Raw genomic sequence first — 16,146 nt, 5'->3', positions numbered from 1 at the left:
CAATCAAATGTATTAATGTACACGCAGTATACATGCAAGAATCATGAAATTGTTAAAAGAAATGAGATGAGATTTACATTAAAGAATTTTATGGATAGTGAGGGGATTAAAATTTCATAGTCTTCATAAAAATTAACTTTTGACTTTACCCACTGGTTCTCTATATTGTTCTAGTGGTTGTCTACACAATATCTGAAAAAGGGAGAGCTTCATTCTTACCAAAAAAGAATAGTTGTATTGAAGGATCATGTGAACAAATACAAACCATATACATATTAAACCATTGATAATATTCGTATCATGTTTTTTTAAATAAAGAATACTCTTTTTTTTTATGGGGTAGAAAAAAAAATAAAGAATACTTTTAGCCTTTAAAGAGACATTACTTGATTTTTCCGTATAGTCAAACTTTAAATTTTGATAATTTATGTAATACATTATATTTAGAATCTAGATGGAATTACTTTAGTTAATGTTAAAAAACAAATTTGTTAGGAAACTTAAGTTTGTGCATAATATTACAAATAAATAAAATGAAATTCTACTTTTCAGATTATGTGTTATCCATCTTATTGGTTAGCTAATACTTTGTATTCAGACTATATTATTTCAAGTTAATATAATAATCTTTCATTAAAGAAAGCAAAGTTATGAGTAAATTGTTTTTTAAGCATTGGAGTAAAAAAAATTCCATAGAATTCTTAACAATATGAACAAGTTTGATCCGAAATCAAATCTATCGTTTATATCAATGTATCATGGATTGATAATTGTATTATCGGCAATTTAAAATTCTCTATTGTAATATACTAAGCCTATTAAACATTTATTATAATCATTGCCCAATAAAAAATATTGAATCTAACCTATGTTCTGTAAAATTTTCATATATATGATAGCTGAAAAAGAATAATCATATATACACATTATGACAAAAAGATTTAAAAAAGAAAAGATAATGTTTTACAATCTACTTATGTGAGTGGCGGAACTAATTAACAGTAAAAGAGGTTGATTGACCCATATAAATTTTTATATCAAATTTTGTTTATATACTTATGTTTTAGCCATTTGATACGTAATTTGGATTGAAATAAGTAATTTTGACCCTCATGACCTAAGTTCAAACCCTTTCTTTGCACCACATTTGATAAAAAAACAATTTCATTTAGTCATTTCCTTTTTTTTTCAAAAAAAAAGTTTGTTTATAAGTTTATGGCATAATTTCTAACGTCTTAGATCTTTTCTTCATTATTGTTTGTTAGTGTTTTATTTCATTTGTAAGTTTTTTCTTTTTTATTAATTTTTTGATATGTTTTTCACTAAAAGAATCTAATTTACACACAAAATTAATCAAATACACTTTAATTAATGTGGTTTAAAACATAGACAATATTTAAATTAATAATTTTATTTCTTAAAAATACAGTGTATAATTTATAAAAAGGAAATGATTTTATGTTAAAATTGCAATTTTATTTAGTATTTATCATTAGTTGATCTTAGATTAAAGAATTGACATAAAATAGAATAGGAAGCATTACTATAACTGTTGCATGAGGACTTGGAGAATATAAGTAAATAACTTATATTAGAATATATCATTTACTAATGAAATTAAAATCAATAATCAGAATCCATTCCTGACTAATGAGATTAAAGAAGAGATCGAAAAAAAAAATCCTAAAAAGGGGATTCCTTATTTTCTACCCGAAAAGCTCTTTAATGTTTGCGTTACTTGTTCCAATGGTAACCCAAATTAGAAGATATGGTAAGGAAGGAAGGGTTTTTATGTCATTTACATATAAAATGGTGCTATTGTAATTACTAGAACATTAGAGGGCAATTTATGCTTCGTATCTCTATATATTGTCTTAACCCTACTCAGACCCCTTGTCCCTCCATTCTTATTCTCTTTCTCTCTCTCATCGTCCAATTTCTCCCCCTCTCTCTCTCTAATTTTATTATTTCTTAAATTAAAAAAGGAGATCAATATAAAAATTCATCTCTGGTTAAAATTATTATTTTTAATCCGATTACTTGAAAATTACTGTTTCACAGCAGTAATTATTTTCAAAATTTCCTTATTGCTGACGTGGCATGCATCCAATAAAAAACCGCCATGAATACCAAAACGATGCGTCTCCCCCCACGCCGTGTGCTGACATCAGATAAACGAGTTATCTCCGGCGCCGTCGCCGGTAAACCGACGGAAACCGCCGTGAAAAATCCACCGCCGCCGCCGATTAAATCTATCCTCAAGAAAGCTCCAACCGTCGCTCCACCAACAACCGCCGGCGCCGTCGTAGCCGAGCCGGCTGGTTCGAACCAGCTCCTCGCCGGTTATTTGGCTCACGAGTTTCTCAACAAAGGCACACTCTTCGGAGAGCAATGGAACCCGGCTCGAGCCCAAGCCGGCCCATTTGCGGCCCAATTTACTGAGTCGAGAAAGGCTAAGTCGAGCCATGATATCGAGCCTAGTGACCACAAACGGAGGAGATATGTGGAGGTTGCTAACATCCTCCGGGTAGATGGGACCCACTTGCCCGGTATCGTCAACCCTTCACAGCTTGTCCGATCCCTTAAATTGTGATGCGAAAATCCACGTGGAACCAGGTCATTTGTCCGTCCACCGAAAATCAAGACAGTCTAAAACACCGAAACATTCCCTCTTCTCTCAATTTTTTATTTTTTTTCCTTTTTTGTAAAGCTGTTCTCTCTTCTCTCTCTATCTTCATCGTCTTCTTCAAAATTGACTCAGAAATGTTAGGGTTTTTGTTGGGATTTGATGTACTGCGTTTTGTAAATCTGGTTATGTTATCGATTAGCCAAGGGATTGAAAAAAATTTAACGCCGATTTCATCATTTTGTGAAATTTCTGGTTTATCTTAGTACTGAATTTCATGATGAAAAACAAAACAAAAATTGATCAATGCATATTCATTTTTTTGATGGAATCTTTGATCGGAGTTGTTTCGAGAACATGAATCTCCGAATTTTCGCAATCCGTGAAGCAGATGAAGTCGCAAACACTCGCTACAATGTATTTTTGTTTAGATTTGAATTGAATTGATCTCGTTTTTAAAGTTTGTAAAGTTCGATTCTAGAGTCAAATCTGATATGATAAATTTTTGTTTTATTTTTTATATATTTGATCAGGAATCTCTGGAAACTTTGTGCTAGCTTAGTTATTTCCGATCTTATGCAAGAACAGAAACTAGAAAATTACAGAGACTAATAAACTCTTTGTGTCTGGATCTTGAGACGATGCTCTTTGCTTTGCTATAAATGTTTTTCTTTTCTATTTTTGGTAAACGGGTTTGGTTGTAGAATTGAATTCGTGTGTTTGATCCTCTAAAACTCATTAAGTTCTTTGTTGGTCTACGCTTCTATGAACTTTCGTAACCACATGGAAAGAGTTTCAAAAAAGGACAATACTTTGAATACTAACTGGAAAATCCGAAACATGGGTTTTATTATATTCGATCTCCTGTTTTCGTCTTTAAATTAAAATACAGAATATTATGTTTATATTTTCTTACGGTCTCTCGTGGTATGTGCTGTGCCTTAAGGGCATTGTAAAGCTTGTTTATAAACTTGTTTGATCAGTTAAAAAAAAATTTGTGCTTTTGCATTGTTGGATTTGGAGTAAGCGGTGGACAAAATTTGGTGATTTAAACAATTGGCAAATTTATGCATTGATCTGAAGTTGTTTCATGTTTATTGGTGATACCAGAATATTTTGACTCTCAAAGGTAAAGTTTTGGAATCACTGCATTGAAGTTAACAGCATCAACACCGAAATCTTTGCTTATCCTTTGACCATTTCTTTGATCTTAGGTCATGGAATTTTTATGACTCTTCAACTTCTTCTTATAGGTAAATAATTGTTGCTAATTTTTGCCCATGTCTTTGTAATTTTTCAACAACAAAAATCTGTTTCTTTTTCTCATTTTTCTTTTTTGTTTGTATGCTTTTCCCCTTTCTAACTCAACACTTCTTTTATCTTCTTGACGATCTATATTCATTGAAAGTTTTTTTTGGGGGTTAAAATATACACTATTTTTCTTCCTTCTTCTTTGATTGTTGGTGATTTATTGTCTATAATAAAAAGAAGAAAATCATGAAGAAGAACCTCTTGAATGGCCTTCGGTACATTTCTCAAATGTTTGGTTGCGTTCTTTAATTGTCTATATATTATTTAGTTTTGTTCATCTAATAATATATATTTTGTACTTATTTTTATGAAATTTTACGTTGAGAGCAGAGCACGGGAAAGAGCCAGAGCTGCAAATTGGAAAATCCGGACATATCTAAAGCATTGTGGCCCACTTTGGTTGGGATAGAGGGATCTCTCAGGACAATACAACCAGCTGGAAATAAAAATATACACATAAGGTATTGTTTTTTTATTGGTAAATTGAAATATATCAGAAAAATTAAGTTGTTAAAATTAGTTGTAGATGAAATGACTAATGAGTGATCAGTATTTTTAACTCTTAAATACTCAAAAGTAAACGGTATTAGATATCTGAACACTGAATTATTTGATTCAAAATTACTTTATTATTGAATATATGGTCAATTTTTACAACAAACACAACTGAAACTGCAAGAGTTTACTTGAAAATCACAAAATTTATTGTGTGGTTGATTGGTAAGATAAGAATATTAGTTTTGTTTTCTCTTCAAACCATAAAAATTTATAATTCAAAAGTTTTTCAAACTAAATTTTACGGCAATTAATCTTCATCTATCGCTCCAACCAGTCAAATCCAAGACTACACATTTTGGGTCTGTATTAAATTCGTAAAATTCGTGCATTGTTACTTTGTTCTATTCAATTTCGGAAATATTGTAATCAGAACAATGTGGCATATGAGAAAAGTAAACATGAGGAAATGAGACGATCACAACAAACCAATATCGAATGACATGATTTTACATCATGTTTCTTCAGTTTTCACTTTTCAACACAAAATCCGTAAAAAGAAACTAACACCTTTTTTTTTTGGTCAAACAAACTAACATCTTTTAGAAAACAAGTTTTAGCCAAAAAAAAACAAAATTCTTTTCCAATAAATAAACAAAAACTAGTAATTGTATAATCATAGTCATAGATTCAATATTTAAAGGTTTCAACACGTAATTGACAAGTCGAATAGATCGTAACACTTGTATAATCTGGAAATATATATATATTTTTTATTCAAGACTTCAATCAAATAGTATTTTATTATGAAATTATTACATCCAAACCCATTTTCTGAGTTTATATTACAAACTTAATGACTTCCTGCTATTTGGTGACTTAACATGATCAAAATTACCTACATACCTTTACAATTCATAAACCTTTTTACCTGTAATTATTACAAAATCGATTTTTTTGTTAACCTCTCTCTCACAAATACACCAACAATAAACAAATCTTTTTATAAATTCTTAAATTTCGGTTTTATAATTTTGTTTTCTGATAAATTCTCCTTTTTTTTTCTTTTAATTCATCAACATCGTAATTGTTAAAATCTAATATAGTTTTTTCTCTAATTTCATTAAAAATATTTGAAAGCAAAAAACGCCTTCAATATGTTCGATAAAATGCGTGAGAGAAGCATATGTAAAACGTAAAATATGTTTTAATGGATATGTGTGTATGGACAAGCTATCATGGATCTGATTAATAAATATATTTTAATAGACATGTTTATATGGACAAGCTATCATGGATCTAAACCTTGTTCATACACATATAGTTAAATAACTTAAATCTTAGACTCTTTAATGTATTAGTGGACAAGTTAGTTTGGACAAATTTTGTATGGACACGTTTGTGTGAACAATACTAGTTTAATACTGAAGGTTTTTTACAAAAAGCATAGTTAGTACAAATACAAATACACATTTGTCCATAACTCGTCATCCATGTGAGACCGTCCATGCATGAATATATGAATGTCCATAATATGATATCCACGTCTACTTGTCCATATCACTCTTGTGTGGATTAATAGCCGAATTTTATCTGGGTTTTTGGAGATTCTGGGTACATCACAAAATTAAAAAATTATGTTTAGTTCATGAACAAAAATTGTTAATTTCAAAGTTTGAAAATTAAATTTATGATTCAATCTATAATATAATATTTTTTATATGAATATATTGGATATGGTGAAGAGATGCAAAAGAAGAAGAAGATGAAGTATTAGAGATGAAGAGATTAAATTAATGTGAGATCAGTGAGAATGGAAAAGATGATGATATAAATTAGATTTAAGAAAAAAAGAAGAAAAAACGTGAATGAAGAAAAAAGAGAAGAAGTAAGAAAAAGAAGAAAGAGAAAGTCTAAAAATGTTTGTGGAATAACAAGGGTATTTTTGGCATAAACGAGCAATAAACAGTTGAAAAAGTCCCCTTCCTACATAAAGTCATTTAACTTGTAACTTTAACTAAGAAAGTGGGTTAGTTTGTTACAAACTCTTTTATTATTTCGAAGTGATTTGGGAACCAAATGAAACGCTACGGTACAAATAAACCGGAGTCCTCTCGACCGGTTCAAGATGTCTCCCCACTCGCGCCAATTTTGACCATAGACTAACGGTGACTACACGCCGTCAAGTGACCCAAGTCCATTTGGCCATCCGAACTCTAAGCCGAACCGAACCGAGTATGAAACATCAGGACCCATTAGTTTATCCAACTCTGTAATAAAATAAAATTGAATCAATATTAACGAAATTAATCTCCTAATAAGTGAATAATTATCAAGTTCGTACAAATTTACCTTACATAGTGTAATGTACCAGTAATACTAATTAAACCGAACCAAACCAGACCGGATGGTTTTGACAAGGTCACTAACGTCGTTTTGTCGCGCTTTTCACGTTTGACTTGACCGACGTAGAGCGAAAGAGAGAGCGTTGACTTTGAGAGTTCAAATAATTGAGTCTCTTCTCTGTATACATACAAATCGTCTTCACCTTTTCGAATCTCACACACGCCGAAAGTTGAAAAAACAGTTCGTGAAAAAGTTCTCTTGCGCATCCTTTTCGAATCCACTAACGAATCTTCCACCGCAAGTCTGTAACTTTATATTAAACCCTCTGAGAAACCCGTGAAAAAATGGCTATGGCGAGTTTATATCGGCGATCTCTTCCTTCTCCTCCGGCGATTGATTTTTCTTCAGCCGAAGGAAAGGTACGGATCAAGTTTTTGAATTTATGAATTTTCGGGATGCAAATTTAGGTTTTTTAGGTTTTGCTTTCGTAAATCTTGCTCGTCATCTACTGTTTCTTGATTTGTGTTCTCAAGAGATCCTGTTTTGCAATATTAGCCTGCTGGATTTGGGTTTTGTTTCCACTATTCGTGGATATTTTTGGTGGGTCAATTGAAATTCCGACAAGATCAGAAGAACACACATAATGTTATAGATTTAGAAATGGTCAGGTTTCTGTCTTGTCTGGTCAGTGATTAGTGAGATCTGAATATGTCTGCCAGTTAAATAATTCAGGAATTAACAACAATACCAAATTCTGGGATTTTTTAGCCACACTTACACAGTTGATTGTTACAAGAAGTAATCCAGCTTAGTTGCTTTTTATTATTACATGGGACTAGACTTGTCAATGTAATCTGTGTTGCTTGGTTACTGTCTTAAAAGTAGTTGCTGTTTTCATCTGAGTTGTTGAAAATCGTGCAGCTAATCTTCAATGAAGCGCTTCAGAAAGGAACCATGGAAGGATTTTTCAGGTTGATTTCTTATTTCCAGACGCAGTCTGAGCCTGCGTATTGTGGTTTGGCTAGTCTCTCAGTTGTGTTGAATGCTCTTTCTATTGATCCTGGACGAAAATGGAAAGGTATGTCAGATTATACTATACTATGAAGATTTATACACTGATGGGTTTTTAACATTTCATACCCTTTCTTCAAATAGGGCCATGGAGATGGTTTGATGAATCAATGCTGGATTGCTGTGAGCCACTTGAAGTAGTGAAGGACAAAGGGATTTCATTTGGGAAAGTTGTGTGTTTGGCTCATTGTTCAGGAGCAAAAGTGGAAGCTTTCCGTACGAATCAGAGCACCATCGATGATTTCCGCAAACTAGTAGTGAAATGCTCCACTTCTGATAATTGCCATATGATCTCGACATATCACAGAGGAGTATTCAAGCAGGTAACTTCCTTTTCTGCAAGCGCGGTGAGGGATTTCGAGTGTTGTTGATTGGGAATTCTAACAAAAATCTTATCGCAGACTGGGACTGGTCACTTCTCACCTATAGGTGGCTACAATGCTGAGAGAGATATGGCTTTGATTCTTGATGTTGCACGTTTCAAGTATCCTCCTCATTGGGTTCCTCTTAAGCTTCTTTGGGAAGCCATGGACAGCATTGATCAGTCAACAGGGAAACGTAGAGGGTACTTACTCATTTTCTTTTAGCTTATTCTTAGGTTTCTTACTGTGTCATGGATGTAATTGTCTTTACAGAACATGGACTGCTATTCTTCTGTGTTGTTCTCAGGTTCATGCTTATATCTAGACCCCACAGAGAACCTGGTTTGCTGTATACTCTGGTATGTCATATACTTAATAGTTAGTACATGTCATTGTTATTTTGGTGATACAAAACTTGCTCAACCAAACTGGATCGGTGATGATTTTGCTTATATACAAAACCAGAGCTGCAAGGATGAAAGCTGGATAAGCATAGCACAGTATTTGAAGGAAGATGTTCCTCGTCTTGTAAGTTCACAGCATGTTGATAGTGTGGAGAAAATCATATCAGTTGTGTTCAAGTCACTTCCATCAAACTTCAACCAATTCATCAGATGGGTGGCTGAGGTCAGAATAACAGAGGACGCAAACCAAAATCTCAGCGCAGAGGAGAAATCAAGGCTCAACTTAAAGGTATTTTCCGTATAGAGTCTTCAAAAAGGTTACCAAAACCCAAAGTTGCATTAGTAAACATCCTTTTGAAGAACACTGACTAATGAAAAAATATGTAATTGCATTTTGTTTTGCATAGAGATGTTGGTTATTATTTGAGACACAATAACAGTAAGGAAGTTTTTGTTGTCTGTCTCTCCTTGAGCTATTCTTTGGACAATCTTGACTTTTACATGTCTCTAATCTCAACTTAATTTATTGCAGCAAGTGGTGCTGAAAGAAGTGCATGAAACTGCACTGTTCAAACACATCAGTAAGTTCTTATCTTCAGTGAATTACGAAGACAGTCTGACATATGCGGCTGCAAAGGCTTGTTGCCAAGGAGCTCAAATCTTGTCCGGGTGCTCATCGAAAGAGTTCTGTTGTCGAGAAACTTGTGTGAAATGTGTCAAAGGTATGTGTCACTATGTTTGATTCTTACAGTAAGTTGACTTCTCTTTTTTGCCTTTTTAGTCACCTCTTCAAATTTCTTTATTGTCCTCTATTCAAGGTCCTGGAGAAACCGAAGGTACGGTGGTGACCGGAGTTGTGGTGCGTGACGGGAGTGAACAAAAGGTTGATCTATTGGTGCCATCTACCCAAACTGAATGTGAATGTGGTCCGGAGGCAAATTATCCAGCAGGAAACGATGTCTTCACTGTGCTTCTGTTGGCTTTACCTCCACAGACATGGTCAGGGATCAAAGACCAAGCTCTCATGCAAGAAATGAAACAGCTCATTTCCATGGCTGCCCTCCCAACTATGCTTCAAGAAGAGGTAATTTATGACTTTATACTTTGATTTAAGTCAAGGAACGTTGAGTCTGAGAGTTTTACCTCTTCAAGCAAATGAATCTTTACTTTATGATATAGCTAAAAAGAAAATGTGGAATTTAAAGATGTTTAACATGGTGAATTTGTGGTTATCACAGGTATTGCATCTTCGACGTCAACTTCAGCTGCTAAAAAGATGCCAAGAGAACAAGGAAGAGGAAGATCTTGCTGCTCCTGCTTATTAATTCATCTATTCAAAAATTTAATCTCTTAGTCTCTTCCCCATTTGAATTCCAGATTTTTTTCAAACCTAAAGCCCTACTTGTTTTAAGAGTCTTTTGTTCTCTGTATGTTTGAAACTCTATTTGCAATAAGAGGGATTTGTAACATATCCATTTTACAAGTTATTCAACTTTATTCATCCACATACTCTACTGCAGATTATGAACCACACTCTTAAGCTTCTTCTTTTTATAATGTTTCTTACATTAGCTTGCCAACCACCAAAATGTATCCTTGCAAATCAAGAAACTGTCAGTACAAAAACAAAATTGAAAAATATATTTGTTTTAGCGTCCATAAATTACAGAAGCAGCTTTGAAACGGAAATATCGGACAACCTCATGCTCGCCCAATTCCCAAAAAAAAAATCTTACCGTCTTTGCCTCTGCTCGCCCAAGTAAACTGAACAGATGATACAACTATCGTGCACACAGGTCAGGTGTGATTATGAAAAATGACATATCGGCTATGTGTTTAGCAACTTGGTCAAGTTTTAGACATTTTTTTCTTTATGAGAGTGAATATGAGTGGACATGCAGTTTCAATTGCCATGCGGTGGGCTTAGAAAGATTGAAAACACTGTGTTGTGGAGTTCATGAAACATATATACCTTAATAAAATGTTTGTGCATTGCAAGCCTGATGGCCGCCAAGCGAGCATTGCAATTAAAAGGCAGCAAACAAGACTGAATCCACTCCTACACTCACTCTCACAACAGTTAATTTTTTTTTTTTAAGGTGGTGCTGCATATTATACTGTGATCAACATATTATATAAATTATTTATCTTCTGAATATTATCTTAAATACATATCAACATTTTATAATCTCATCATTATATATATTAACAGTTGTGCTAAAAACACTCAAGTAGCAGATTAATGATTAATAATTTTCTTATTTTATGCGATTAGTTCATGGTTGTGTTTTACTACAAAAAACAAATGGAGTGTTATTGGTTGTATAAGTTTAAATCAACATCGCTAAATTTAAAGTAGATCAGATTTGAAAATTTTTAGCTCATTTAGAATTTAAAGTATATAAATTATTTTAAAGTTAAAATTATGTGGCAGTATATATAGAGAGTCAACCATAACACTATTTGAATTCTAATAGAATTGAATTCTATAAAAAAAAAAACAACTAAAAACACATATAAAACATAAAATTAGTTTCAAATTCAGTTAGAACTCTTTCACTTGAAATCAATGGTAAGAATCTGTCAAAGATGAATAACTTAAGACTTTTATTAGTCTATTCAAATCTTTAACTAAATAACATAAGATTTCAAACTTCATTAATTAATAAATTGTAAATACAATAACCAATAACAATATGCTTTTATAAACAATTTAAAATCAGTCATTAAATAACAGTGGATTGTGGATAGATTTAAACTCTATTGAAAACCATAACTGAATAGATTAAAAAAAATAGATTGAATCAATGCATTTTGATAGAAAAAATATTTTGAAGAGTCTAAAAATGCGATTAGAGTCCTGAAGAAGCATTTCAAAACTGGTGTATCTGAACAGAAAAGACAAGTGATGAAACAGAATGATTCATTGTTGGAGTTGCCAACAAGAGAAATGAAAGCAGAAGCCGACAGAATGATCGTCTTGAAGAATGGCTGCGACAACAGGCAACCATTGACAATGTTTAAAATTTGAGCAGCTGCGATGCTCTTTGACGTTGACTTGCTCGAAAACAGAAAACCATCAGGCACATGCTTACTTGAAAAGTCAGTGATAGATGTCTTTGTCAGCCCAATGATAGAAGATTCGAACCAATTCTGCGTTTTTGTGAGGTCCTTGGAGGGATGGTATGAGCGTCGATCAGGCCATGCTTGATGATCTTAAGGTTCTTATTTTACTACTTTTCATACCTTTGCAATTGAAATTTATTTCTTCAATAATGTATATCAATTCATATGTTCTCACAAGAAGTTATTTATAATAAGAAGAGATGTCGTCTAAGCCGTCAAGGTATCGATCCATTCATTCATTTGATCTCTCTCTAATCTATCCATTAATAGGCTAATTAAGGCTTAGTTTCATTTGGCTAATTAAGGTGGTTGTTTTAGCTATGGATGGTGATATGTGTTATGTTAATGTTTTTTTCACCTGACTCAGCATAGCTAATTAAGCACTTCCAAGCAAGGTCAAAGATGATGCGACTCCTCTCGTGATCAAGCGGAAAGCTTTTCAAAAGAATAAGCTGCTCTCGTGATCAAGCTCAAAGCCACCACCACCACCACCACCTAAGGTGGCTATATTGTCCCTTTTTCTCTTTCTCTCTTTTTTTTTCCCAATGTTTTGAGCCTGTCTCTCATGCTCCAAGCCTGTTTTCCAGATTTAGTTTCTAGTTCTTTGTATTAATTTCTATTTTAAAATATCACTTTTTGTTGGAAATATTGTTTTTATTTGTTTCCATAGAACTTCAAATCTCTCTAAAAGGTAATGGAACCAAAGTTCGTTATTTTTGAAAATTTTAAAAGTGCATTTGTGTAGATGGGAAGAAAATGAGCTATAAACAGATTGGCATCACTATACAGCAACAAAATTCTTCTAAGTTTGGTCACATTTCCGAATAACAGTAAAAACTCTATAAATTAATAACATTAGGACTTTTATATTTTATTAATTTAGAGAGTTATTAATTTATAAAGAAATTAATTGAATCAAAACATAAATTTGGGACCAAAGAAATTTATTAACTAATCGAATTTATTAATTTATCGAATATTAATTTATAGAGTTTCTACTGTATATGTTTTACTCTATAGAGACAAATACACCTGGTCACACTAAAAGTTTATAACCTAAATCCGCCCCTGCATGAAAATATGAAATTATACTTCATAAACGTCTAATCCAAGTAAGTGCTGACATGGTCATGAATCCTCCGACTTATGAAATATTTGGATTAATGTGGATTTAAATCACAATGAGAAAATCCATATCACAATATGCAATACACCACCGTCGATTCGGTTTGGTACTCCAGACTCTTAAACCGAGTATTTTGGTTTGACCCTCCGATTATTCATCAAATCTTGTAAATTATAAAACCTCATTCAACTCTAAAAGTCAAAAGATAACCTCTTATAAGCGTTTGATATTATGCATTAGCATTTCGTATATAAACGTTACATTAAAATATGCAAAATGTCAATGTAATCAACAAGTAGTCACAATCAAACCAATTTAAACTGGACCAGCTAATTGACGCGGTCACTAACGGGTGAGAGAGACAAAAGAGAAGCATTGACCTTGAAAATTCGTAAACTCTTTCCTCCTCCTTTCTCAAATTCTCCATCACAATTTGTCTCTTCTCTGTTGTAATTTCTTACTACATATTACTAAAATCCTCGAAGTAATCCGTGAAAAAAATGGCTATGGCGAGTTTGTATCGGCGATCTCTTCCTTCTCCTCCGGCGATTGACTTTTCTTCTGCAGAAGGCAAGGTACGGATCAAGTTTTTTTTTTTAGATTCATGGGTTCTCAGATGCAAAATCAGGTTTTCGCTGCAATTACTTACTAAATTAAGCCAAAAAACAAAGAGACATAAAACAATCATCATTTTATAAGACTAAATAAAAAGGATAATGATATATAGCCAATTGTACGTACCAACATTACTAAAGATTCACAACGAGTCATTCATCAAAACAGTTACCACAATAAGATGATTTTCTTCTTCTACATTCTCAGTTTGATGCAAACTTTCGAATATGTTGCTACAAATTTAATTCGAATATCCAAAGTTTTGGGTCTTATTTGTGTTCTATGGGTTTGAAAATGAAGAAATGAAGCCCAAATTTTATTGTATTTTACATTCATGCCAATCTTTTTATTTTTTGTTTGTTGCAGAAAATCTTCAAGGAAGCGGTTGAGAAAGGAACTATGGAAGGATATTTCAGTTTGAGTTCTTATTTCCAGACGCAGTCAGAACCTGCGTTTTCTGGTTTGGCTAGCCTTTCATTAGTTTTGAATGCTCTTTCCATTGATTCCGAGCGTAAATGGAAAGGTATACTAGGCCACAAGCTCTAGTCATTTTATTTATTATATAGTAAGCAAAATGAGACAACATTTCTTTTCTTTTCTTGCTAAAGGGTCTTGGAGATGGTTTGATGAATCAATGCTGGATTGCTGTGAGCCACTAGAGATAGTGAAGGAAAAAGGGATTTCTTTTGGAAAACTTGTGTGTTTGGCTCACTGTTCAGGAGCAAAAGTGGAAGCTTTCCGCACAAATCAGAGCACCATTGATGATTTCCGCAAATTTGTAGTCACATGCTCCACTTCTGAGAAATGCCATATGATCTCAACGTACGATAGAGGAGTATTTAAGCAGGTAACTTTCTTTCTGCATATAACTGTGGACATTTTGCACTACAATGTTTTGTTTAAGGCTCATTCACAAATTAGGTCATAACAAAGTCTGAAAACGGACAAGGGAATTCGAGTGTTGTTGATCAGAGGATTCTAACAAGATCTTATCGCAGACTGGGACTGGTCATTTCTCACCTATAGGTGGTTACAATGCTGAGAGAGATATGGCTTTGATTCTTGATGTTGCACGTTTCAAGTATCCCCCTCATTGGGTTCCTCTTAAGCTTCTTTGGGAAGCCATGGACAGCATTGATCAGTCTACAGGGAAACGTAGAGGGTACTTAACTCACTTTTTAATGTTTTCTTCGTTTTATAGAACATGTTCTGGTGATGTTCTGTCTTGTTTACAGGTTCATGCTCATATCTAGACCCCACAAAGACCCAGGATTGCTCTATACTCTGGTATGTTCGATGCAGTGTGTTTTGCAACTATACTCTGTTCTTCATTCTCTTCTCAGTCACTTTCTTTCTTATGCAAACTGTTTTTACTTAAATGTGAATTTGATTCCCTTCTCAGCCTCAAACTTTAATGAAAACATCTCTTCCACAAATATTGGATCAATGACACAATTAGCTTTTGTCTTTTGCAGAGCTGCAAGGATGAAAGTTGGATGAGCATAGTCAAGTATCTGAAAGAAGACGTTCCTCGTCTTGTTAGTTCACAACATGTTGATACCGTTGAAAAAATCTTATCAGTTGTGTTCAAGTCGCTTCCTTCAAACTTCAACACATTCATCAAATGGGTTGCTGAGATCCGAAGAACAGAGGACGCAAAACCAAATCTTAGCACTGAGGAGAAATCAAGGCAAAAGTTAAAGGTTAGTGTAGCTTTTGCCTGACTCCTCCTTTGAACTGTTAGTTTGTGTAAATCCTTTCAAAATCTTAGTTTCCTGATTTTATATCTAATCTCTTGCAGCGAGATGAGCTGACACAAGTGCATGAGACTGAACTGTTCGAGCACGTCTGCAAGTTCTTAACTTCGGTGGGCTACGTAGATAATCTGTCATACGCGGCTGCAAAGGCTTGTTGCCAAGGAGCTGAGATCTTATCTGGAAGCTCGTCAAACGAGTTATATTGCCGCGAAACCTCTGTGAAATGCATCAAAGGTAATGATCTTGGTTCCTGAAATGGCTTCACTTTCTCTCATCTACTCAAGTAATTTGATTTTTCCATCAAGGTCCTGGTCCTTCTGGCGTGGAGGAAGCCACGGTGATAGCTGGGATCGTGGTTCGTGACGGTAGTGAACAGGAGGTTGACCTGTTGGTGCCGTCGACGCAGCCTGTCCCTAAAGGCAGTGACTATGGTCCGGAAGCAAAGTACCCATCAGGAAACGATGTGTTCACCGCGCTTCTGATGGCTTTACCTCCACAGACATGGTTTGGGATCAAAGACCAAGCTCTTCAGAGCAAAATGAAGAGCCTCGTTTCCGTTAGTGCCATCTCAACTATTCATCACGAAGAAGTAAGTTCCAAATATCATCATCACAACACACTTTCTAGTCTTCAGGACTTGTTAAATGAATCCTGAGTTGAGTCTGAGATTTTACCTCTTCAACTAAAACATAAACTCTTGTGAATTTCGGGTTACAGGTATCGCATCTTCGACGCCAACTTCTTCTGCTAAAACGTTGCCAAGAGAACAAGGAAGATGAAGACCTCACTGCTATTCTCTCTTAATTCAATTTCTCAAAACTATTTGTTCTCAGATCTCATTCAAAACTCTGTTAGAGAGAGAGGTTGTGTTCATCCTATGTCTCATCAAAACAAGAAGTGAAAACTA

The 16,146-nt window shown here is 33.9% G+C and overlaps 3 protein-coding genes across 3 annotated transcripts; all 3 read left to right on the top strand.

Annotated features, from left to right (window-relative positions):
* Nucleotides 1-1,911: 1,911 nt before the first annotated feature.
* On the top strand, nucleotides 1,912-2,959 carry LOC18020427. The gene has a single exon (XM_006403084.2). The coding sequence runs from the start codon at nucleotides 2,123-2,125 to the stop codon at nucleotides 2,591-2,593; it is 471 nt and encodes a 156-aa protein (XP_006403147.1). The 5' UTR covers nucleotides 1,912-2,122; the 3' UTR covers nucleotides 2,594-2,959.
* Nucleotides 2,960-6,986: 4,027 nt separating this feature from the next.
* On the top strand, nucleotides 6,987-10,139 carry LOC18020425 (glutathione gamma-glutamylcysteinyltransferase 1). The gene is made up of 9 exons (XM_006403083.2): nucleotides 6,987-7,197; nucleotides 7,700-7,856; nucleotides 7,934-8,172; nucleotides 8,251-8,414; nucleotides 8,519-8,570; nucleotides 8,677-8,904; nucleotides 9,148-9,337; nucleotides 9,434-9,699; nucleotides 9,854-10,139. The coding sequence occupies exons 1-9, from the start codon at nucleotides 7,123-7,125 to the stop codon at nucleotides 9,938-9,940; spliced, it is 1,458 nt and encodes a 485-aa protein (XP_006403146.1). The 5' UTR covers nucleotides 6,987-7,122; the 3' UTR covers nucleotides 9,941-10,139.
* A 3,180-nt stretch (nucleotides 10,140-13,319) lies between these two features.
* Nucleotides 13,320-16,143, top strand: LOC18020424 (glutathione gamma-glutamylcysteinyltransferase 1). The gene is made up of 9 exons (XM_006403082.2): nucleotides 13,320-13,442; nucleotides 13,849-14,005; nucleotides 14,091-14,329; nucleotides 14,481-14,644; nucleotides 14,718-14,769; nucleotides 14,958-15,185; nucleotides 15,284-15,473; nucleotides 15,545-15,828; nucleotides 15,957-16,143. Exons 1-9 carry the CDS (start codon nucleotides 13,368-13,370, stop codon nucleotides 16,041-16,043), a joined length of 1,476 nt encoding a protein of 491 aa, XP_006403145.1. The 5' UTR covers nucleotides 13,320-13,367; the 3' UTR covers nucleotides 16,044-16,143.
* Nucleotides 16,144-16,146: the final 3 nt, after the last annotated feature.

This window comes from Eutrema salsugineum, unplaced genomic scaffold (assembly GCF_000478725.1).
Source record: "Eutrema salsugineum unplaced genomic scaffold, Eutsalg1_0 scaffold_17, whole genome shotgun sequence".
Lineage (NCBI taxonomy): Eukaryota > Viridiplantae > Streptophyta > Magnoliopsida > Brassicales > Brassicaceae > Eutrema > Eutrema salsugineum.
Note: the sequence above shows the minus strand (reverse complement) of the source record. Positions and strands in the feature narration are given on the sequence as shown.

Bases quoted from the DNA above. Each gene is read 5' to 3' on its own strand.
- LOC18020427 (XM_006403084.2), top strand. From the start codon at position 2,123: ATGAATACCAAAACGATGCGTCTCCCCCCACGCCGTGTGCTGACATCA.
- LOC18020424 (XM_006403082.2), top strand. From the start codon at position 13,368: ATGGCTATGGCGAGTTTGTATCGGCGATCTCTTCCTTCTCCTCCGGCG. The intron at 14,770-14,957 runs GTATGTTCGATG...TGTCTTTTGCAG, and splicing joins CAGGATTGCTCTATACTCTG to AGCTGCAAGGATGAAAGTTG. The intron at 15,829-15,956 runs GTAAGTTCCAAA...TTCGGGTTACAG, and splicing joins CAACTATTCATCACGAAGAA to GTATCGCATCTTCGACGCCA.
- LOC18020425 (XM_006403083.2), top strand. From the start codon at position 7,123: ATGGCTATGGCGAGTTTATATCGGCGATCTCTTCCTTCTCCTCCGGCG. The intron at 8,173-8,250 runs GTAACTTCCTTT...ATCTTATCGCAG, and splicing joins ACAGAGGAGTATTCAAGCAG to ACTGGGACTGGTCACTTCTC. The intron at 8,571-8,676 runs GTATGTCATATA...ATACAAAACCAG, and splicing joins CTGGTTTGCTGTATACTCTG to AGCTGCAAGGATGAAAGCTG.